We start from the raw sequence: 23,590 nt of genomic DNA, 5'->3' as shown, positions 1-23,590 counted from the left end.
TCATGTGCATGCGGAGCAAAGACAAAACAGAAAAAATGCAAAATGTCTTAATTTTATGGCCCGTTTTCACTTCAGCCAATTTTTCGCAAATTATATCATTTCGAATTACAAATCGTATAGGAAATTTTTGGAATGTGGAATTCAAACCGACCTAATTTGCGAAATTATCAAATTTGGGTTGCTGCAGTGAAAACAGGCTGATAAAAAAGAGATCTTTCTTTCCGGACAAAAAAAAAGAGCCAATGTGAAGGAATTAACCACAATTTATACCCACTCCACATGGCAGTGTTCCTAGAAAACAATTATTTCGTAGCGTGGGCTTAATTTACCAACCTCTTTTTATTAAGTCTATTTTTAATTTCTCTTATTAAATACAAATAATAAAAATTTTTAACTTAATTCATTTACCCATATATTAATTTTTTATATATAAGATCTTTTTATACATATATAAGATCTTAAATTTCATTCGCATCCGCGGATGTGAAAAAATCCACATCCGCAACATTTGGGATTTACTCCAGGTTTTATGTCGTTTTCCTTCACTCTATTGAAGATTTTCAATTTTTTCTGGGGTGATCATTATTTCTTCAATCTAAATTAAATAAGTAAATAGGAAAAGATTTTCAGCCCTATTGTGAGTTTCATTTGAACAGGATTCCACTCGCAAAATTCGAATTTCACTTTTTCGTTATTTTGAGTTCCGGGCGGAAAGTTGTTCAAGCTTGGAAAACTTTTCGAATTTTGAACTTTTTCTTAGGTAATCGTCAACTTTTTTTACAAAATAACAAAAGTAAAAACATTTTTTTTTCACTATGAAAAAGCAAATTTTAATTATTTTTAAACCAAAAACTATGCTTTTTGCATCATTTTTTCAAAGTTTCCCATACTGAAAAACTAAAGAAATTTCCACGAGAAACAATAATTGAAAGTTCAGTATGAACTGCTCATTGTGTCCCAGAAAGTTCCAATTCCTAAAATTAAAATCGTTGGTACCTACATACTTTTCAGTGAAAAGTTTTCACTACCTCAAAAAAAATAAAAACGACAACTCTATATATTAATTTATTCCTTAAAATTATTATATAAATACATTTGGTTTAAATCTAAGAGATTCAAGTCTTTTTTATTACTTTTTACAATTTCAGAATTGTATATTACAAAATATTATATTAATTACAAAGATTATCATAAATACTACCCTAATTATTAAGTAAATTTGCTGCTTAATATTGATTTGTATTACATTATAAAGAATCATCAGGATAACCATTAGAAGCTTTTCGACACTTTTTGTCAAACTTAAGAAATATATCTTCTAACGTCGTTTCGTTCACAGAATAATCTTGAACTAAACTTTTGTTGCAGCTCATAAAACGCTCTGTTCTTCTAAATATCTCAGACCATTCCATTGATTTTTCCTTTATAAAATACGTCAGCATGCCCTGAAACATTCCAAAAATAAAAAAAAATTCTCATCAACAACAAATAAGAACCTACTGCATGCTGCTCTCGAAGTTCGCAATTGAATTCTTCTTGAAGAGATGATGTAATTGAACTGATTTTATTATCAGACCAATTATTCAATAGTTTGACATTAATTGTAAATCCAGAACCGTATCTAGACTTTAAATCAGGAATAAAGCCAATGCACTGCAATTTCCCATTTGCCATTATGGCCAGTCTGTTGCAAAGATGCTCGCACTCGTCCATACTAAAAAAGCAAAATGTTTATAATCATGTTGATAAGAAATTTTCAAAAGCAATATCATGAACAAATGGCAGCAGATTTCGTGTGGCTCGTTGGTCTAGGGGTATGATTCTCGCTTCGGGTGCGAGAGGTCCCGGGTTCAATTCCCGGACGAGCCCAAGGAAGGATGTTTTTTTTTTTTTTTTACATACCTATGAGATGTGAGTACAACAGTCTTGTCACGCTTTTGGAAATCTTGAATACATTTCCATAGAAATCGGCGAGAAATTGGATCTACGCCAGTTGTAGGTTCATCTAAAAGAACTAAACTTGGATTTCCAATCTGACGAAATTAAAAAAAAGTTTGAATTTGTTTAGTAAAAAAAAGGAATAGAAAATACCATTGCAATAGCTGCATTTAGTTTTCTTTTTGTACCACCAGAATAATAGCGAATAGGAACATTTTGATATCGTAACAAGTCCAAATGGGCCAACCAATACATCACTTCTGTATGTAAATCAGTATAATCTACATTTCTCAATAAGGCCATATACTTAAGAATCTGATATGATGTCATAAAGCTATTGAGACAATCTCCTTGTGGACAGTATCCAAATCGGTATTTATACTGAAGGAAAAAAGAAGAAGTAAAGTTTTAGGCATATAGTTGGGTAATTGTCTTTTACCAAAGTTTCACTTTTTATTATATCCACGCCATCGATCATAATGTGTCCACCTGATATTAGAGAGTTGGCGGTTATCATTTGAAAGGTTGAAGTTTTTCCAGCTCCATTTACACCCAACAATCCGAAGCACTCTTGCCGTTTCACAGCAAAATTAATACCTCGCACCGCATGTATCCTTCCGTAAAACTTGTGCAAATTTTGAACAATGAGAGGATATGACTCTTCATTTTTAGCTGTGAAAAATAAAATTTTATTTTCGAAATTCCAAATGGATTTGTATATTCACATCGAAAAATGTCTTCAACGTTTCCTTTTTCTTTCCGCACAAGAGCTTCGTCGACATCTTCGAGTGGTTGATTAAGCTGTCCGGTGCGTTTACAGCGATTACACATTATCAAGTCTTTTAAATACTGTCTTCTTTTTAAATTATCCCATACATAGATAAGAAATAGCTTAAAAAGAATTAAAAACGAGGTTTATTTTTGAAGTAGCGAAACAAGTTTTTTTCTAACTCACCATTACAAAAATAAATAAAAATATTGCGTAGGAAAAAAACATTGATGGATTTGGTAGATCATCTGTACGTTTGCTCAACCTGCGACGCTTTGCAAAGAAATTTTCATTTATAACTCGAAGCTGATGATTTAATGAAAAATCAGGCAACAACGACATAATTAAGATTGCCGTCTCAAAATGATGCATTGATTGTACATTATCAGATGTGATGAAGGGCACAATTGCTAAAAATGTAAAATTCTAATATAAATCTTTTTTTTTACGGGACATCACTAGTGTGACTACCTGAAAACAGCTAATTTTAGACAATTTTTTTTAAATTAAACTACTGAAAAAAGGGATTTATTTTATTTTAGGATTAGATTATTTAATTAAATTGTTACACCAAAAATTCAAAATTAGGATGGTCTTTTTCCAATCACACAAGGAAACAAAAATAAAAAAAAATCCCCCACTGATGCAGTGGTAGCGCTCTTCAAGCGCATATGAACCACAATTTAAAAAAAGAAATTGAAATTAAACAAGATTGTGGAGTTTTGAAAAATGTTTCAAATTTCATGCGAAAACTTGACTTTGAAATCAAATTTTCGATTGATGGAAAAACTGCGGTTTCGTGGTATTAGTTGTTTTCAAATTATAAGTGCAGCAAATTTTTATAATGCAAGTTTAAGTTAATGATTTAGTGATCTGGGCAATTCCATGGTAACTCACGTTACATTCACAAAAATTTCCAACACATAAATAATTTTTTTTTTTTTCAATTTTAATGTAAATTGATACGAAATTACTATCCATGAATGGAGCATAACTATTACTTTCATAATTAACTAAAAAAATTGTCTTTATTTTTAACATTTGCTTGGGAAAAATAAAAGTTTGATGGTAACTCACGTTACAAAAATCGGACACGAATTTTTAGAGTCCGACTGTATGAAGTTTTTATGTGAAATTAAGAATCTTAATTTGTTTTCAATGAAGATTCCATACATACAAAATTACAAGCTTTTAATATGAGTGACAAAACCAAACATTTTTTCAATATTTCGAGGAAAAATTTTAAAATATTTAGGTAACTCACGTTACATTATTTTGGTAACTCATGTTACCTGCGATTTGTGGTTCCAAAAGTAAAGAAAAGATGCATTTTCACTCAAGTTTTTTTTTAATCGACTAGTGTGTAACGAAGCTTGCTTAAATGTTAACTTATTTTAGCACTCACGAGGGGATATTGTCATCGTCACTATTAGACTCATCATATTTTCAGTTTGCTTGTTTTTCCGTCATTTTCATGTGAAATTCTTCTGTTGTTGGCAAGCTTATGCTATAAAAATGCTTTAAGATTATTAAACTCCCTGAATTTTATGTCTATCCATAAGGGAATACAACAAAGAATCTTTTCTTGCAACTTGCATAAAGAGTTGCCGTTTGTAAATAGTAATTTGCTAATAAAAAAAGTAAAAAAGACTGCATAATTTGTTCAAAATTCGTGTCCACTTTTTCATGGAATTACCCATCTATAAACGAATGATCTTCAGATGGGTGTTACTCAAAACCTATTCGAGACATTCACTTGAAATCTGAGTACATATATAATTTTCAAATGTATAGCCTACCCAAATATGCAGACAAAATTTTAGATTTTTTTTCCAAATTTCACACTAGTCGCGCCCATTAAAAATATGAAACTATACTTACATGAAACGATTAACATGAATAAAAGATATGTGGATATCGGTGATATTGATCGAAAACCAATCGTCATACAATACATGATTGGTAGATATGAAAACCCGTAGAAAAGATAAGTAAAAGTCAGCAGGGATTGGTCAGAACTGCTGTATAATGTGCTAGGCATAATAGCTCGTTGGAAGAAGAAGCATCCTGTACAAACAATAGCATGCAAGATCATATCAAACGCAACGAATGAGGTCCAGTAGGTGGGGCGAGGAATAGCCTGAAGATTTTTGAAGTTGCTTTTGTGTTCGATGTAGGGTAGCGAGACATAGTACAACATGTAAAAGAAGAATCCTTGAAGAAAAATTTGAATATTATTCGAAACTTACTACAAGAACTTAGAAACAATTCAATTACCAATTGGAACAATTGCTGCAAAATGCTCTAGGCTTGTTGGATTTACATCAATAATCCTGCGATAAATTTATATTAGATACAATTTACTATTTTCGAAATCATTCATTACCTTCTAATCGGAGCATAGGTTGTTTCGATGCTGTCATTGGATTGTCCCACATATTTTAGAATGGCATTATCAATTACGTTGACCATTATAACAGAACTGTGAATGATATTCGCAGAATAAAGTATCCTAAAGTCCGGATTATTTTCGTTGTTTTTAACTATGATTGCTCCAATTGCATTTTCATAAAAATCATACAAGTCTTTTGTTTGTATAGATATCAGTTCTGTTTGAAAAATTAATAAATAAATAAGTTTTGATACAAATTATTTATTCTGATAGGTTTACCTTCTTCAATAGTATCTAGATTTGGCAAATATTTTGTTTGAATGCCTTTACTTTCAATTTCATATTTCAAATTTTTCTCTATGCTTTCAAATTCGGATGAGACACTCAAGAATATATAACCACCTTTCAAGTTTCTTAGATCAAGCCTCATATTTCCATCGCCGCTGTGAGAGGCTAATGAATTCATTATAAAAACAGACATTCCAATAGCCAAAAAAGGCAACGAAAACTGTAATTAAAAATGTATAAGATTACAAAAATTTTCTCTTAAATCTTGTGTTTTGAAATAATATCTACTCACCATAATCAAAGAATAAATCAATTGACTTTTAACAAAAATTATTTTTTTATAAAATACTGCGTGCACATGTCTTATCCATTTGACCGCATCTGGCAAAAGTTTCTGGTATGGTATATCAACAATTTCGCCTCTACCCTTACTTGGGGAATCAACACTGTCATTGCCTTGAGAACTACAAATAAAATTGATTAAAATATTTATTAAATAAGCAAACGTAAATAACACAAAATTACTTGAGAAAAACATCTTCTAAAGAAGTATCCGTTACTGCGAGAGAATCAATTCCAAGATTGACACGATTTGTTTCAAGCTTTTCAAGAACTTCTGGATACTTGTCTTTATAAAAATATGGCATGCTTATTAATACAGTTGGAGGAACAGCATTCTAGAAAATAAATACAATATTTTATCATGTATAATATATATAATTGGTTTATATTACCATTAACTTAGCAGTAGGAACAACTGCTCGGATAATATCTAAAGTACTTTGTTCGTGAAAGTTCCCATCGGTTCTTAATTTCAATATGTATCCACTTCCTAGTTTACGTTTAAGTTCCAATGGAGAACCAGTTTGTTCTAGTTTTCCATTTGACAATATTGAAATTGTATCACCAAGAATCTCTGCCTCTTCCATATGATGGGTTGTTATAAGAACCGCTTTAGACTTTCGCAATTCTAAAAGTATATCCCATAATTCACGTCTTGACTCTACATCTAGTCCAGATGATGGCTCATCCAATATAACAACTCTGAATTTATCAATTAATTTTATATATGTAAATTAGTCAATAGGATTTAGTTTTCGTATGTTAATTACTTTGTATCTCCAGAGAGCGCTATTCCAAGTGATAAACGGCGCTTCATTCCTCCAGAAAGGTTTTTACCTGATTCATTTGCTTTATCCACTAGTCTCAGTTGTGTGAGCAGTTCTGAAGCTAGCGAGTTAGCTTCTGCAACAGTTTTTCCCCTTAACTTTAAATACGTTATGTATTTTATTATCAGGTTTAATTTTTCAGTATAATTATGTATGTTTATACCTGAGCGAAAAATCCCAAATGTTGATAGCAAGTCATATATTGCATAAAAACGCTATGTTGGGGGCAGAAGCCAATCAAATGTCTATAGGATGTTACATCTCGTTCACTACAAACAATAATTTTTCCAGAGTCCTTGGGAACACAACCTTTTTCAAAAAAATTAATGTTTGAAATAATAACAACAAAGGATAAATTACATTGGCATATCTCATATGCATAAGACAAATATGATAATCTAATGAATTCCAAAAGTGACTAAGGAAATTATCCGGAACTGCCATTTAAAGGCTCGAAATCATAGTAGAATATAGTGAATCACATTTCTGTCACTTGTGGAAAATATTTTTTACCAATAGCGCTTAAAGTATCATACCAATAATCATATTTAAAGTAGTAGTTTTTCCAGCTCCATTGTGTCCAAGTAATACAGTTATTCGGCGTTCTTTTATTTCCATATTTAAACGATCAGCAACTTTGATAACTCGACTTTTTGATGTAAAAGTTTTAACAAGATCTTGTATCATAATTGCAGTTTCATCAGAATCCGATAAGGATGTAACGAATTGATTTCGATGTTTTTTCTTATAAAACGAAGGCTATTGGGAAAAGTTTATAGTTAATTGCAATTCAAATTATATCTTAAAGCTTACATTCAAGAAAAAGAATATAGGTTGCTTAAGGCCACCTTTTCCTGGAAATATTCTTGAAAAGTAATTGTAAAGAATTGTGTAGAATATTAATTGCATTAGTAAAATTGTCATGATCGAAAAAACATTGGAACTGGAGTCTGTTATGCTAAAGAATAAATCATCTTTAGAAAATACTCGATCTGGAATTAAAAACAAAAATTGTGTGTATTCATTTGTGAACTCTTCATGAGAATGGAATGCTTACGTTTATTGGTAAATACTTGAAAGATATTGAGTCCTTTCAAAAAGGTAGTAGTACAAAATAAACAACTTGCTAATTTTGATAATTTTCCATCAATCAAATGAAATAAAAATGGTATGATCAATAAAAGAAATCCACCAACTTTCGCATAAAATACTGAAAAGAAAAAAAATGTGTAACAATTTTTTCTGAAATATATTATCGTATTTTTTTTTAATTTTCATTAAATAAAAAAACTTTGAAATAGCTATAAAAATAATTGGCCTCATCACGAATTTCATTCGTTTCGGAAATTTGCTAAAAATCCCGAGAAAACAATCACAGAATCCGTTCGTAATGAAAATTTGTACGAAATTTTTCACTACGAACGGATCATGTGATATCCCGATTCGTCAACCGCCTTATAAAAATTGATAAAAGACAAACAATTGAATAGCTAAACTTTTTCTCATAACATTTGATTAGCAATTATTAAAGCAGGTTTTATGTCTTTTGTTAATGCAGCTAATGAAACTTATTAGCTAAGTCACAATCAAAAATGCGTTTTTATATTTGCAGCTTTTAAAAATTTATTTTTCATTGAGTGTAAAGTAATTTGTTTTTTGAACATATTTATTTTGGACTTTAAAAAAAAGCCTATATAATTTATAAATAATAGAATGCTGTTGTACATACATAATAATGTAGATGTACGGTTCATTCCTTAAGCGTTTTTATCTCTTAAAGAAACTAGAGATTTCGTTGAGAGAGAAAGTCAAAACTGTTCCAAACTCAAGAAGTTGTTAACACGGAAGAATAGTGCTCTGTCTGTCATTTAACAGTAATTCAAGCAAGAACAAATTATATTTAAATTCAAAATTATTTCTTGAGATAACATATAAACAAAAGCCATCTTAACAAATGCACTTAACACTGACATCATTTCATGTATAATCTTTTGTTTGTTTATAGTTCAATGACCGTATCATACTTAACTTACCTGTATTAAAACACACTGATATCAAAAATGTGTAGCACAAGGCTGTAGAACAATACAAAACAAAGAGTACGATATAATAAATAGTCGGAATGAGTCCTAATGCTCGATAGGCGATAGCTACTCCAACGCATCCAAATATGAAAGGCGTACACGCCATAAAACGAATACAAAAAAATGTCAGTCCATTTAGAAAATTTTGTGGTGTTGCTAGAACAAGAAATTCCTGAAACAATATTGTTAAAGACAAAATTATATTTCTAATCTAAAAAAAAATAACTTTACCTTAATGCCATCGTGTTTTTCTTCAACAAGTGGAATTAGAATTGTACTAAGCAATAGAACATTGAACAGAACAGCAAACAATAAGCCAAATGAGTTAACACGTTGCCCATCAATAGATTCGTGTGATATACTTGGCAACGGGGATATACCAATCTAAATATAAGTTGGAATAAAAAATTGTTATAATTGTTTGAATTGCGGGTAATAAATAGTATTTCTATTTATATGTATTTAATCTTTGTATCGCCTTCATTAGTTCAATAAAATGCCTTATTATATAATTTTAAACCAATATATTTCGAGACAATGCCTCATCTATTATTATTATTCAAATTGAGGATGAATTTTAAAATTACAGTATTAAAAAGAATACAAAATTAACTATCCTTTTGATTAAATGTTGATAATAAGTTACATTCCACCTAGAAGTTCTCTTGAGGTGTATAGTATACATTTTAATAATTGTAAACATATCTTAGAAAATTTTAATAATTTACAACATGTTATATGTATTGGTGATTTCAATTAAGGAAATATTAATTGGATTCCAGATCCAGATGAGACATATTTAGTTCCAGATAATGTTAATTCAGAAATTGAAGAATTTTTTATTGATTTTTTCAGTCAATTTGATTTAATTCAACTAAACTCTTTTGAAAATGATAATTTAAGATTGCTTGACTTGATTTTTGTGGATAAAGAATTTGCTATTTACGTTGAAAAATCTGACCTGCCAATTGTGAAAAATTCAGTGCACCATGTAGCAAATGAATAAAGAAATAAAATAAATAAATAAATAAATGAATAAAGAAAATAAATAAATAAATAATTAATTAATTAAATAAATGCATAAATAAAGAAATAATTTAACAGATAAATAAATTAACAAATAAATCAACATGTGCTTCAAATAAATTAACAAAAATCATGTTTGACAAATGTATCAATTTTAATAAATTAAAAAATAAATAATTTAAACCAAAACATATAATTAACATTGTTTTAGTTGTTTTTAAGAGTAAGTTAATAATAACAACATTTTAAGCAGGAAAATTCAAAATTATATCATTATCTGAAGAACTACACGAAATGATATATTTTCCTCGAAGTTTTAATATCTGAGAAGCTACCATAGCAATTTGTACTCTATTGTGAAGTTCAACTGAAGAAAAGTGCCGTAGAAGGTTGAGCGTCATTTTTAAAATCTTATTTTACATGATTTGGAATTTAATAACATACTAAAATGGCTTTAGCAATTTACTTTATCGTTTTAAATTTTGCACCATTTTATTGAACTAATGAAGGGGATACAAAGATTATAATATATAAATAATGTAAACAGTTCAGCAAGACAAATATTCAATAATTAAGTATTTCTATTATTTACTTGAAGTCCACTATTAGTATCAGTTGAAGACTTAATAAAGTTCAAGTCAATGATATGCTGAAGTGAAAGAAAGCCAGTGCGAATATATTCGTCTTCAGCTAAGGTAAAATAAAAGTTAAATGTAATTTTAAATTTAAATTTCTTCAAAAAACAGTTGACTTACGAATAACTCCGTTAGCATCGTCATCATTAATAAAGCTTTTCCTAGGCGATACCTTCGTCATTGTGGAACTTATTGAATACTGCAGCGAACCTTTATTACTAGAAACTGGCCATTTCTCAAAGAAAATTCCAAAACAATTCGCTTTCTGATTGTTTTCTAGAGCAGAAATCATGATTGAAGCATTCCCAAAAGACTTGAACCCTAAGAAATATTTATATTTGTTTTGTCATTAATACATTTGCAAGTTAGGAAGCTTTTAGACTTAATTTACTTTCAGTTGACATATACAAGTCTGTTCGCACTTTCTCCATCAACTCATCAAGATAAACAATGTTAGAAGGGCTGTAAAATATGAAGTCTTCATTGTTGCTTGGAACGTTTTCCTTAAGTTCTTCCTATAAGAAAATGTACAAAAAGAACTTCCAATTAAACACACGCCCTCATGACAATAGTTTTTTGTTTTGGACAGGATATATACAAACCTGTTAAAAGGTATATCTAGTGACTGGTAGATTGTACTTACAGTATTTTTGTTCACATAGTCGCTACTGGGTGCGGTTACTTCATTGAGAGTGGTTTTCAAGAAGACATAAAGAATAACAAAGCAAGTCAAATTTATTATCGTTGTTGATAACCAACTAAATTTGAGAAATAAGAAGTTTTTCCACAAGAATACTCTGAATAAATTGATATCCATAGCAGCGATCCCGTGTTCAATTATGTACACACAAAAAACTTAATTCAATTGGTTGGTGGTTCTTTGATCCCACCGCAATCAACAATGCACACAACAAATTATGTAGAACAGAGGTTTTTTTTTGTTAAGTTATAGTTATTGCATTGAAGGGAAACATAAATTTATAGTTTTTTTCTTTTTTACAAAAAAACTATTGAGGTGCCACCACCCCTGGGCAAAAACAAAATAAAATAATTGATAAACAGTACACGAAACAAGTCTCTTGGTAGAGATCTCGAGTGCAAAATCAAATTTCCAGATTTTTTATTTCCACTGTTTAATCAGCTGTCAAAAATGTCAAATATATGCAGCTAAGGTGAAGCACACACTGATTTTTTTGTGTGAAAAATTGTATTAATTCAATGGGCACGTTCAGGAAATATTAGGGACTAGATATGTATTTCTGAACGGAAATTTGAGGAAATTGACTTAATTAGTTTGGATATGATGCTATTGTTAAATTTCAAAATTTACTTAAGTATTTTACCGATCGCATGGGGAAGACACAAAATTTCACTTCACTTTAAAGCCTGGTACGCTGCTCGCGCTAAATTTTAGCTCCCATACAAATTATCGAAAAATTTTATCTCAGCTAAAATGTATCGATAATTTGTATGGGAGCTAAAATTTAGCGCGAGCAGCGTACCAGGCTTTAATGAATAATAATAATATTAATTATAACCGATAATGCACTTTTTACTCGTTTTTCACACAAATAAATTTAATTTTGCTTAATTAACGGCCAAATTATTCACTAGTTTAAAAATACATCTAGATGTAAAGAAATGTCAAATGTCAAAAATAAATCCAAATCCATAATATTCACTACTTAAATCCAATCTTAAGCCTGGTACGCTGCTCGCGCTAAATTTTAGCCGAGATAAAATTCCCATACAAAAGTTATCGATAATTTGTATGGGATCCATTTTAGCTGAGATAAAATTTTTCGATAATTTGTATGGGAGCTAAAATTTAGCGCGAGCAGCGTACCAGGCTTTACCGTACACTTGCCAGTATTTTGCCAGAATTTTGCTATTTATTTTTCGTCACATAAAATCTATAATTTTTTTTTTAAATAACGGCAAGCTGCAGTAAAAAAGTGAACTTGCTCTTTTTTTCCAGTTTTTATGAGAAAAGCATTTGACAGTAGTTGTTCTCAAAATAAAAGGCAAGTTTTCACTCGTGTAAATGACGGTGCTCACTGCTCTCATTGCAATCACTCAGCCGACTAGTTTTGACATTTTGTCCAAAAGTTTTAAATGAGTATAAAATTGCCCGTCTTTTTTGGCTATGTCTTTCTCACCAAGAAGTGTAAGTGAGAAAGCAACACTGAAACGTCAAATGAGCTGGTGAAGTGAGGCCAATGGGAATATCATCAAAAATGGAGAACTAGGAGTGAGCACTCACCGTGTAGCCAGGTGGTACAAACAGATTTTTTTTTAGCTTGTTGCACATTCATATCTGAACTCAAGCTTCTGATCTTTTTACAATTTATCTTTGGTTAATTTCTTTTGTAAACTCCACGTGCTTATGTCATTTTCATGTCAATGTGTTTTGGTGGCTTTTGAAATTTTAACCGTGGTACATTTTCATTTGTATTAATTTATATTTCATTTTTATAAATTTAATAAAAATAAAACAAAAATGGGCAAAATAAAGACCGAAGTTGAGGATACTGAAGATTTCAAAAACGTTTCCATCAAAGAAGAAGGAACTTATGAAGACAAATTAAAGTATGTGAGTCCCATATCCAAGCCAATGGCATCAAAGAAACTTGCTAAGAAATGCTACAAACTTATTAAAAAAGCAATGGCACATAAAACATACATCCGTAATGGACTCAAAGATGTTCAGACAAGAATAAGGAAAGGTGAAACTGGGTAAGTCTAAAAAATGAGTAAAGTAATTAACAAGTTGTAATGTATTCTATTTTTTGTTTATTTAGAATTGTAATCTTTGCTGGAGATGTAACACCCATTGACATCATGTGCCATTTGCCTGCCGTATGCGAAGAGAAAGGTATTCCCTACACTTACACCCCGAGTCGAGCGGATTTGGGAGCTGCTATGGGTGTTAAGCGCGGAACTGTAGCTTTGTTGGTTCGGGAAAATGCTGAATATCAAGACTTGTATGATGAACTCAAAGCCGACTTTGAAGCGCTTCCGATACCCTCATAATTATTTTTTTTTTTTTCAAATAGCAATAAAATTAAGCATTTTTTGTATACAATTTCTAACATAGAACATGTCATAATGAATGTATATTTTTTAAAAGAAATAAACTTTCAAAAGATAAAAGTTCATCATGCTTATGTTGTTAAACATTGTTTTTATTTTCGAAGGTCATCTTATACTTGCGGCCGCAACAAAGCCATAAATGTGCATGTCGCTTTTAAATGAAGTTTACAGTAGGAACCTTAAATTATAAGAAGTTTTATGCTAGTTTCAAACCTTTTTTTATAGCAGTGATTTAGTCCACTTTCATAATTAAAGGCACAAATGTTTTAGATTAAAATGGTGGGCATACCTACATAAAATCTATGGGCATATCTTTGCTGCCGGGTACAAAGGATTTGAGTAAAAAAAAATCGATTTTAGGATATTTATTGGACTTAATTCAGTTTTTTTTCTCTTTGGTTTGGTCCTATCGCCTTCGCCATAGCTCTAACATATCTCCTTCCGTTAGAAATGATTCGGTACAAAGATTTAAGTCAAATTTTTTTTTAAATTGTGTGGTGCTAAGTTGGCATAATCTTTTGTATTTGCATTAGTTTTTAAATAAAAAAATTTATCCTTAGGGGTTAAGTCAAGAGGAAGACAGAAAACGAAAAGGCATTTTTCTACAGTATTATATTAGCTCAAAAGAATTCTCACATTTGGTAATTAATAATTAATTACATTGATATTTCCAACTTTCTTTTATAAATTAAACTTTGTTATAAATGAAAACAAATATTTTTCTTGACTTAACTCCTTTGGATCAAGTTTATTTTTGACGATTAAATGGCTCTAAAGTGTTAAGTCAGCACAATTTTTTTTAAGAACGTTCTTGTTGTTGGATATTAAAAAAGATCTTATAGATGGTGTTTCTAGATTATTACTTTTTCAAAATAATAATATTCAGATTTACAAACAAAAATTGAGACTTCAATAATTTCACTTTCCTCAAAATTACCATTTCTGACTTAACCACTTTGTACCCGGCGTCAAAGATATAATGGAATACCACCATTGCGTTTATTCCTTTTTGTTTTTACTTGTGATCTTTTTTTTTATACCCCACCAAAAATTTATAAAAATGCAAGACTGTGTCGCACAAATTTGCTGTTTTTTTATACACAAATTGTTAAATAAAAATTTAAAAAATGAAGAAATTGTTTCTTCAGAGAAAAAGTCCAGTCCTTAAATTAATTTAAGGTCAAAAAAAGTAAGCAGTTTAAATTTATGGAGATGCAGTTTAAAAAAAAAAAATAACTTAAAAACCTTTAGAGCCATTTTATTTAAAATAATTTTTTTGAATACTCTTTTGTAAAAAGTTGGTACCTTTGTCTATTTCTATTAAAATTTTCCAGAAAGATTTCTGTGGCAACAAGGATGCACAATAAGCGGTTCCATCTACCATATTGTAACGTTTTATTCCGGGTTCACAATAAAACTTATTTAATTTCCACTTATATTTCCGTTCAAATAAGAACACACTTTATTTCAACTCAATTTACTTTTATTATTCGCTCAAACAAACACACTTTTAAATCACTTTATTTACTACTAACAATTCGCAACACTTTATTTCACTTTGTACTGTACTCTTTCACTTTCAAGATTAAACTGTCTCCGGTCGGTGTCCACGCTGCCCTTTTATACCTGAAATTCGGAATTCGAGAATGTCTTCGAAGGTTCTCGTCTTTGCTTCTCGAAGCTTCCTTTCCAAGAGGGGGCGCTTCATACTTCCAGTCCAGTGGGATATTTTGGGATATTCAGCAGTCGAGGGAATTTCTTTGGATGCGTTCAGAGGGTAGTTTCTTAATTACTGAAGGTCCGTTCACATTTCTACCTTTACTGTAGCAGGTAGTGTGTTCAGACTTTTATCTTAAAAGTAGTTCGGTAATTCATCGTTACATTGTCCCCCTCTTAGGATTGTTCGTCCCGAACAACTCCATTGCTTCTTTCACCATTATAACGATGTAAACGGTCACAATGAACTACCTTTAATTTGCCTCTTACCCCTCTCTGTATACGGTAAACCACGTCGTTGATTCTGGTTATTACTGTGTAAGGGCCTTCCCAGTTTTGTTGTAGCTTCGGTGATAGTCCCTTTTGTCGGTGGGGATTGTAAAACCACACAAGTTCTCCTTCTTGAAACCCTGTTGCTGTCGCTCGCGCGTCATATCTTGTTTTCATCCTGTCACTAGACGCTTTTATATTTGTCCTTGTCCGTTGGTGAATGTCAGCCAGTGTTTCTTTCAGGTTATCAACATACTCATCTATTTCCTGTGGCTCATTTGGAACACATCCGAATTTTATCTCACTTGGCAGCCGTATTGTAGAACCAAAAAGGACTTCCGATGGTGTATGTCCAGTGGAACTATGTGTTGCACTTCTATAAGCCATCAAGAATAATGGAATATGTCGATCCCAGTCTCGTTGATTATCGTTGACTACTTTTGACAGGTGTTCTTTAAGTGTCCTGTTAAATCGCTCAACCATCCCATCAGATTGTGGATGAAGCGGTGTTGTTCGCGTCTTCTTGATGCCAAGGAGTGAGCAAACCTCTTGAAAGATCTTGGATTCGAAGTTCCTTCCTTGGTCGGAATGAAGTTCCAAGGGTACTCCGAACCTGCTCACCCAATGAAAGACAATCTTATCCACAACTGTTTTGGTTTCCTGGTTTGGGATGGCAAATGCCTCAGGCCACTTGCTGAAGTAGTCCATCACTACAAGGATGTACCGGTTTCCGTTGTTGGTTTCGGAAAAGGACCTGCTACGTCTATTGCAATTCTCTCAAAAGGTGCGCCCACATTGTACTGCTGCATCTTGCTTTGGATTTTTCTAGCTGGTCCTTTGCTAGCGGCACAAGTATCACATTTTCGGCACCACATTTCAACGTCTTCTCTCATATCGTATCTCTCTGTCGTACCTTTTCCAGCGTCTTGTTGATACCTAAATGGCCTCCAGAAGTTCCTTCGTGCATCTCTCGGAAAACATCATTAACCTTTGACTGAGGTACGACTAGCTGCATTACATAGGATTTACCGTCTGCGGATTCCCACTTACGCCTGAGTAGCCCTTCTTGCACATGAAGTGAGTCCCATTGCGCCCAATATGCTTTGAGAGTGGGGCTTCGGTCGGAGATGTCGGCCCATTCTGGTTTCTCTTGATGTTCCTTCCATGCAAGGATGGGTTCGATGTCCGAATCTTCCTGTTGGGCCATTCTGAGTTCTTCGTTACTCCAGCCGCAAATGGGATCAGCTCTCGTTCGTCTAACAGCGACAACTTCCTTTTCTTCTAGTCGTGTGCAATGCTTGCAGTCTTGCTTGCACGGGCGCCGAGATAATGCGTCTGCATTTGAATGCAACTTTCCTCTTCGATGTTGAATTTGACATTGATACGTCTGAAGTATCTCGATCCATCTTGCTACTTGACCCTCTGGATTTTTGAAGTTCAAAAGCCAATTTAGTGCACCATGATCTGTACGAAGAAGGAACTTCTGTCCATAGATGTACTTATGGAAGTGCTTTGTTGCCAATACCAGAGCAAGAAGTTCCCTCCTGGTCACGCAATAGTTTCTTTCTTGTTTCGAGAGTACCTTGCTGAAATAGGCAACGACCTTTTCTTCTCCGTCATGAACTTGCGATAAAACAGCACCAACTCCAACATTACTTGCATCTGCGTCAATGATGAATTGTTTGCCTGGAGTCGGATAGGCCAGCACAGGAGCTTCACATAACCGCAGCTTTAGTTCCTGAAAGCTTTTCTCACACTCACCTGACCATTTAAAGGGTTTACCCTTCTCCGTAAGTTGGTGCAAGCTTTTGGCGATTCTCGCAAAATCCTTCACAAATCGTCGATAGTACGTTGCCAGACCGAGGAAACTCCGAAGTTGATGCTTGTCCAGTTGGGGACAAGCCAGTTCTTTACAGTGTCAACTTTTTCAGGATCAGTCTTCACTCCTTGGGATGAGATGATATGCCCCAAATATTTAACCTCGGTCTTGAAAAGTGCACATTTCTTTGGATTCAACTTAAGATGTGCTTCTCGTAGCCTCTGGAATACAGCCTTTAGGTTTTCACAATGGTCATCAAATGTTTTTCCGTAAACAATGACATCATCCAAATAGACTAGGCAAGATTTCCAGGTTAATCCATTCAAAACGCACTCTATCAAGCGCTCAAAAGTAGCTGGGGCATTACATAGCCCAAACTGCCACAGACCATTTCCTGTGGAGAAAGCTGTCTTTTCCCGATCTTCTGGATGGATTTCTACCTGCCAGTAGCCACTCTTCAAGTCCAAAGTCGAAAACCATTGTGCTCCTTCCATTGCATCTAGAGTATCGCTGATTCTTGGCAGTGGGTAGCTGTCTTTCTTCGTCACATCATTCAGCCTGCGGTAGTCGACACAAAATCGAGTGCTTCCATCTTTCTTTTTGACGAGAACTACACGGAGAAAAAATAAGGTATGAACTACCTTATTTCTGGGTATATTTAACTTTAATGTAAAGTTTAAATAGGGATGACTCCCCAATAAAATGGAATTCACCTTACTTTTCTAGTAAATTTATAGCTTAGGATTAACTTTACAGTAAAGCCTTTTTTTGTATGACTTTCTAATAGAAATTACTAGAAAGTTAGGTACATATTTTACCTTACTATAAGGCTGAAAATACTGATTTTTAAAGTAAATTGAACTTCTCTATGGAAGGTATATAATTTAGTTCCAGATTGGATCAAATAAAGTCAATTTCATTTTTATTGATGACATTTTTCTAAATAAAATTGTATGCATTTATCTTACAAAAATTAAAATAAAAAAGTTGAATTTTGTAATTATTGAAAAGCATAACTAGGTAACACGTACTTAATCCTCAAAGCTATTTAGAAGTAAGTAACGTATGACCCTGTTATGTTTTCCAATAATTACATAAATTACCTAGTTTATTATAATTTTGTAAGGTGCAAACAAACAATTTTATTTAGGAAAATATCACCATCATCAATAAAAATGGAATTGACTTTATTTGATCCAATTTTTATCTAATTCTTCATGAATTAATTAGATTGAATGATGTTAATTCATATGGATACCTATATATTATTCTAACACGAAAAAAATATGCTATCCGTAATTACGGAGCCAATAACAACGCATTAAGGAACACAAAAAGTAATGAAAACATTTCACTTCCAAAAGAAAAACACAGATTTTATTTCTTTATTAATTATTCCGCACCCGGACACCTAAAAGCTTTGACAAAAAAAAAAATTTCCAAAACACATGGAAGACAAAATGGCAGAGTTATTACTATGTATAGGGGAAAATTCCTAGAATTAGGTAATATTATTACCTTAGTGTAAGGTAAAACTTATTCACAGAATAGTTAAATTTGTAAAATATGTTTTACTAGAATCTTAAAGTGAAAAGAGTCATACACTTTTTTGGATGAAGGTTTATTTTACTCTACGTAAAGAAAATATTGCTACTCGTAAGGTATATACTACTTTATTTTGTTCACCATAATTTTCTTGTACAAATTACTTTACGGAACCAAGAAATGTTCAATACGTAAGGTAAATTTTACTTAAAATCTAGGGCTTTTTACTTTAATTTCCTTACTAGTCATATGGAGTATAAAATACTAGATTCATTTTTCTCCGTGTACCGGTGATGCCCAAGGGCTTTTGGAGTTTTCGATCAGCCCATCTTTCTTCATTGTCGATATCATTTCTTCGACTTCACCTTGTTTGGCCAAGGGAAGACGTCTTGCTGGTTGACGAATCGGCCTAGCATCTCCTGTATCGATTCGATGCTGCACCAGTTGTGTTCGGCCGTACTGCCCGCTGGGGGAAGAGAAGATATCAGCATATTCGTGAAGAAGCCTTCCCGCAACATTAAGCTGATGTTGACTCAAGTTGTCTGAATTGAGAATTTGTTTCTTTAGTTTCTCCGAGTTCATAGTCATCTGTGTATCCACCTCGTTGATCTTAGTTATTGCGGCCACAGATTCACATTGCCCAACAACTTCTCCTTTCTTAAGCTTGATTGGGTACGGTTTGATGTTAAGTATCCGTACAGGTACCATGTTGTTCTTTGGTGCCACAAGAGTCTTCCCGATGATGATGTTTTCGGAACTTTGCTCAACTTCTGGTTCAACCATGAGGTATCGATGGCTTCCAAAGTTCCCCTTTAACTTGGTCCACACAAAAACTTCTGAAGAAGGAGGCAGACACATGTCTTCTTTGATGACAGTTCTAATTGTTGTCGAGTTTTCAGTGCCATAGACCATTGGAATCTCTACATTTCTGTATTTCAGGGCTTGATTACCTATATCCAAAATGATTCCATGCTCCTTCATGAAGTCGATTCCAATGATGCACTCGTCACATATATCTGCCACCAAAAACACATGCGAAAACTCTAGTTCTGCCATACGGATCGTAAGACGAACTTCACCGTACACCCTTGCTGCTTCTCCTGTGGCGGTCTTCAGACGGTAGCTGTTGGTGTTATGTAGCCATGTCATCTTCACCAAGTCTCTTCGTACAATGGAGGCGGTGGCACCGGTGTCAATTGTAGCCACGTGTTGTTTGTTGTTTATGGTCGCCTCCACTGTCAGACTTTTGTTGTCTCGTTTAGTCTGTGAGACTTGAATTGTGGTTCTGGGGCCATCGATACCAGAAACCAGCTTCTGCCCCTCGAAGGTGGTTCTTACTCGTTTCCCGAATGGGAATTCAAGATGAGCATGAGTGTTAGTTGTATCGCTTACCTGTTGTTTGGCAATATTCCTGTTTCCACAGTGTTGGCAAGCAGTTCTTCTTGGTGGCAATCTGCACTGCCGCTGGAGATGTCCGGTCTTGTTACAGTTCCAGCATCGAGCAGCTCCGTCCCGCTGGTTTCTTTGGAATGCGAGTTTTTGACAAGAGCATTCTTCCACTGCAACTTCTCTTACCCGATGAACGCCTTGAGAAGCCTGTTCTGCTGCTTCCATAGTCAGTGCAAACGCTAATGCTTCAGGAAGGGAACGTTTTCCAGCTGTTCGAATTGCTCGCTGAAGATTTATATCAGATACAGCACGTACAAAGGCTTCTGTCGCAAACTGATTGATAATGTCGTCTCCTGCTGTCGGATATGCCAGATGAGCTAACCTTTCAATATCAGCTTGGAGTTGTTGCAGAGTTTCTCCTCTTTTCTGGATTCTTGTATTGAGTTGGACGCGGAAGACCTCCTGCATATGGCCATCTCCAAAGCGTTTTTCAATGACCTGGACAAGAGCGTTAAAGTTACCATTCTTTTCTGGTGGTAAAGTTTGTAACAACTCAGCAGCAGGACCTCTAAGAGCAAGAGTCAGCGCTATACATTTGTCTTCGTCATCCCAGCCATTTGTTGTGGCAGCTGCCTCAAACTGTTTCTTGTAGATCGACCAAGAACTTTGTCCATCAAAGGTTGGTGGATGCATTTCCTTCTTCTTTGAATACTCACCAGAACTTTCTCGGGCCTTATTTTTTCGAACCTTGTCCAACTCTTTAGCCATGTCTTGGAATTTATCTTTGAACTTTGTGTCCATCGCCAACAGCTTTTCTTCGACACGTTCGTCAAGAGCAGTGAACTTTTTCTCGAAATCAGCAAGTTTTCCCTCTAAGAGGTTTTTCTGTTCTTCAAGAAGGTTCTTTTGCTCATTGCCTTGTTTCTCCATTTTTTCGAGAAGATTCTGTTGTTCGCTCTTTTGCTCGGTACGTTGTTTTTCCATTTGTTCGAGAACACTCTGTTGTTCACTCCTTTGCTCGGTACGTTGTTTCTCTATTTGTTCGAGAAGATTCTTCTGTTCATCCTTTTGTTCTTTACGTTGCTGTTCCATTTAACTTTTCTGTTCTTCAAATTTTGCAAGGAGAACAGCCATCATGGATGACATATCGGAACTAGTACTTACTCGTTCTTCTACCATTTCTACTTCGAATTGAAATGTATCCAAATCTTCGCTTTTCTGGGTTAAATAATCCTGCAGGCGAATAATGAGGTCATTTTTCGATCCAGCAGTAGGAAGACCTCGTTTAGTTAATTCCGCCTTCAGCTCAGTCAAACTTAACTGATTTAATGTCTTACCCATTTTAACTTTTCAAAACGCGAGCACTTTTACTTATTTCAAAATGTTTTACACTTTGTTTATTGTTAAAACACACGCGCACTTTTTATTTTATTCGCGAAATTATCTGATTCGCACAAATAAATAAGTTTTATTCCACTTTTCTGACACCAATGTAACGTTTTATTCCGGGTTCACAATAAAACTTATTTAATTTCCACTTATATTTCCGTTCAAATAAGAACACACTTTATTTCAACTCAATTTACTTTTATTATTCGCTCAAACAAACACACTTTTAAATCACTTTATTTACTACTAACAATTCGCAACACTTTATTTCACTTTGTACTGTACTCTTTCACTTTCAAGATTAAATTGTCTCCGGTCGGTGTCCACGCTGCCCTTTTATACCTGAAATTCGGAATTCGAGAATGTCTTCGAAGGTTCTCGTCTTTGCTTCTCGAAGCTTCCTTTCCAAGAGGGGCGCTTCATACTTCCAGTCCAGTGGGATATTTTGGGATATTCAGCAGTCGAGGGAATTTCTTTGGATGCGTTCAGAGGGTAGTTTCTTAATTACTAAAGGTCCGTTCACATTTCTACCTTTACTGTAGCAGGTAGTGTGTTCAGACTTTTATCTTAAAAGTAGTTCGGTAATTCATCGTTACAATATTTTTGCGTATTTTTATCTTAAGCGATTTATGAATTACAGGTAAAAGAAAAATGACATTAGCATTAGCTGTGTTTTTTTGGCATTGCTATCCGTATCTGAAGTTGGCGCTTACATGCATTACAAAAACAACATGCAGCTGCCGATAGGAATAGAAGCTAAACCAAGTTTGGCATAGAATTTTGACGATGTGTATAAGTTTACATTTTCCTTTCTCTTTTTTGTTAAGTGTTGATGTTTGGGAAATCCTACTGCGGATAGCTTTGATAATAAACACGCCTATTCATTTGTAATGGGAAGCCAAACTTTCAAAACGCTCTCCTGAAAAGTTGTAAAAACTGTTTTATGTTGTTTTTTCTTGTTGTCACAGTTACATGGATTTGTCAGATCAAAAATCATATATTGGTTTCTTTCTAGCACCTCTAGTTTTTGATAATATTTAATTTTTCATATTTGGGGGAGTGTTCATGCTAATTTCTAACTTTTCCTTATTTTGGGGGTTTATTAAAATTTTCCAGAAAAATGTATATTAAAGTTAATTAAAATTTAAATGTATTTGCGGTCAGTAAGCCTAACAATCACATTCATTTATTTCTAGGAGCTCTATTTTTTGAAATATTTTATTTTTACACATTTTGGGGGTAGTTTCCTACTATTTTTAAAGTTATGCTTATTTTAACTGTATGTTAACATTTTCCAGAAATTTTTTTATCGAACATAATGCATTTGGGTTCACTAAGCCTAAAAATCACACTGGTTCCTTTCTAGGAGCTCTAATTTTTTTAGATATTTTAATTTTTCACGTTTTAGGGGTAATTTCATACTATTTTTTTTTTTGTTTTTCTTATCACATGGTTTTTAAAGTTTTGCTGGAAAAAATTATTTCAAATGTAATGTATTTCGGATCAGTAAGTAAAATAAAAATATAAAACAATTTTTTTTAAATAACAAAAAAATTTATTAATTTTGTATGTTTTTTCATGTATGAATAATTAAAAACTAGAGCTGCTAGAAAAAAACTAATGTTATTTTCGGAATCGGCACCCTCCATTTAGTAAGAAATGATAAACAACGGTCTGGAAAATGTTTGTGTGTTGGGAAGTGTTATCAATCAACATCTTAAACCAAAAATTCAAAATAAATCTCGCTTTTACCAAAAATTGATTTTTAATGACTCTCATAAAACTAAAAATTTCGCTAAAATTGAATAAGTCGTTTGGGAGAGTTAGAATTTAAAGATGCTTAGAAGCAAGATGACATTAAAATCGATAAGAAGGTGGTATAGATTTGATGTTGTTTTTTTTTCAAATCTATCTGACTATGTGCAAATTTGATTGATGCTAGATTTTCTCCGCCTAAACCCCACAGATCAGTCAAATCGTTGACAGCCGTTTAGTTTTTTGAAAAATGGTTCTTTCGATTTCCTAGCCATTTACTGCCACATTTCAGGCCGTTATTTTGAGCTGATAT

The 23,590-nt window shown here is 33.2% G+C and overlaps 2 protein-coding genes and 1 non-coding gene across 3 annotated transcripts; 2 read left to right on the top strand and 1 right to left on the bottom strand.

Moving 5' to 3' along the window:
* Positions 1-1,139: 1,139 nt before the first annotated feature.
* LOC129918545 (phospholipid-transporting ATPase ABCA1) lies at positions 1,140-11,415 on the bottom strand. Its single transcript, XM_055999149.1, has 25 exons — positions 10,945-11,415; positions 10,693-10,816; positions 10,422-10,622; positions 10,259-10,356; positions 8,872-9,024; positions 8,590-8,812; positions 7,614-7,766; positions 7,370-7,548; positions 7,093-7,315; positions 6,720-6,865; positions 6,500-6,654; positions 6,122-6,431; positions 5,913-6,064; positions 5,680-5,851; positions 5,379-5,607; positions 5,094-5,316; positions 4,985-5,040; positions 4,589-4,921; positions 2,894-3,117; positions 2,664-2,829; positions 2,378-2,610; positions 2,092-2,319; positions 1,903-2,033; positions 1,501-1,714; positions 1,140-1,445 (listed from the first exon to the last, which is right to left on the bottom strand). Exons 1-25 carry the CDS (start codon positions 11,116-11,118, stop codon positions 1,248-1,250), a joined length of 4,698 nt encoding a protein of 1,565 aa, XP_055855124.1. The 5' UTR covers positions 11,119-11,415; the 3' UTR covers positions 1,140-1,247.
* Trnap-cgg (transfer RNA proline (anticodon CGG)) lies at positions 1,798-1,869 on the top strand. Its single transcript has one exon. It is a non-coding gene; the product is annotated as a tRNA-Pro (tRNA).
* A 1,266-nt stretch (positions 11,416-12,681) lies between the features above and the next one.
* On the top strand, positions 12,682-13,457 carry LOC129918454 (H/ACA ribonucleoprotein complex subunit 2-like protein). The gene is made up of 2 exons (XM_055999035.1): positions 12,682-13,037; positions 13,103-13,457. Exons 1-2 carry the CDS (start codon positions 12,802-12,804, stop codon positions 13,332-13,334), a joined length of 468 nt encoding a protein of 155 aa, XP_055855010.1. The 5' UTR covers positions 12,682-12,801; the 3' UTR covers positions 13,335-13,457.
* The last annotated feature ends 10,133 nt before the right edge of the window (positions 13,458-23,590 follow it).

Source organism: Episyrphus balteatus, chromosome 4 (assembly GCF_945859705.1).
Source record: "Episyrphus balteatus chromosome 4, idEpiBalt1.1, whole genome shotgun sequence".
In the NCBI taxonomy this organism is placed as follows: domain Eukaryota; kingdom Metazoa; phylum Arthropoda; class Insecta; order Diptera; family Syrphidae; genus Episyrphus; species Episyrphus balteatus.
This window is presented reverse-complemented; position numbering and strand designations above follow the sequence as displayed.

What these genes read in the sequence shown, in the direction of transcription:
- LOC129918545 (XM_055999149.1), bottom strand. Translation starts at nt 11,118, where the DNA reads ATGGATATCAATTTATTCAGAGTATTCTTGTGGAAAAACTTCTTATTT. An exon ending in TGATTTATTCTTTGATTATG is followed by an intron (nt 5,608 to 5,679) that starts GTGAGTAGATAT and finishes TTTTAATTACAG; the next exon opens with TTTTCGTTGCCTTTTTTGGC. An exon ending in TTTTATTTATTTTTGTAATG is followed by an intron (nt 2,830 to 2,893) that starts GTGAGTTAGAAA and finishes ATTCTTTTTAAG; the next exon opens with CTATTTCTTATCTATGTATG.
- LOC129918454 (XM_055999035.1), top strand. Translation starts at nt 12,802, where the DNA reads ATGGGCAAAATAAAGACCGAAGTTGAGGATACTGAAGATTTCAAAAAC. An exon ending in ATAAGGAAAGGTGAAACTGG is followed by an intron (nt 13,038 to 13,102) that starts GTAAGTCTAAAA and finishes TTGTTTATTTAG; the next exon opens with AATTGTAATCTTTGCTGGAG.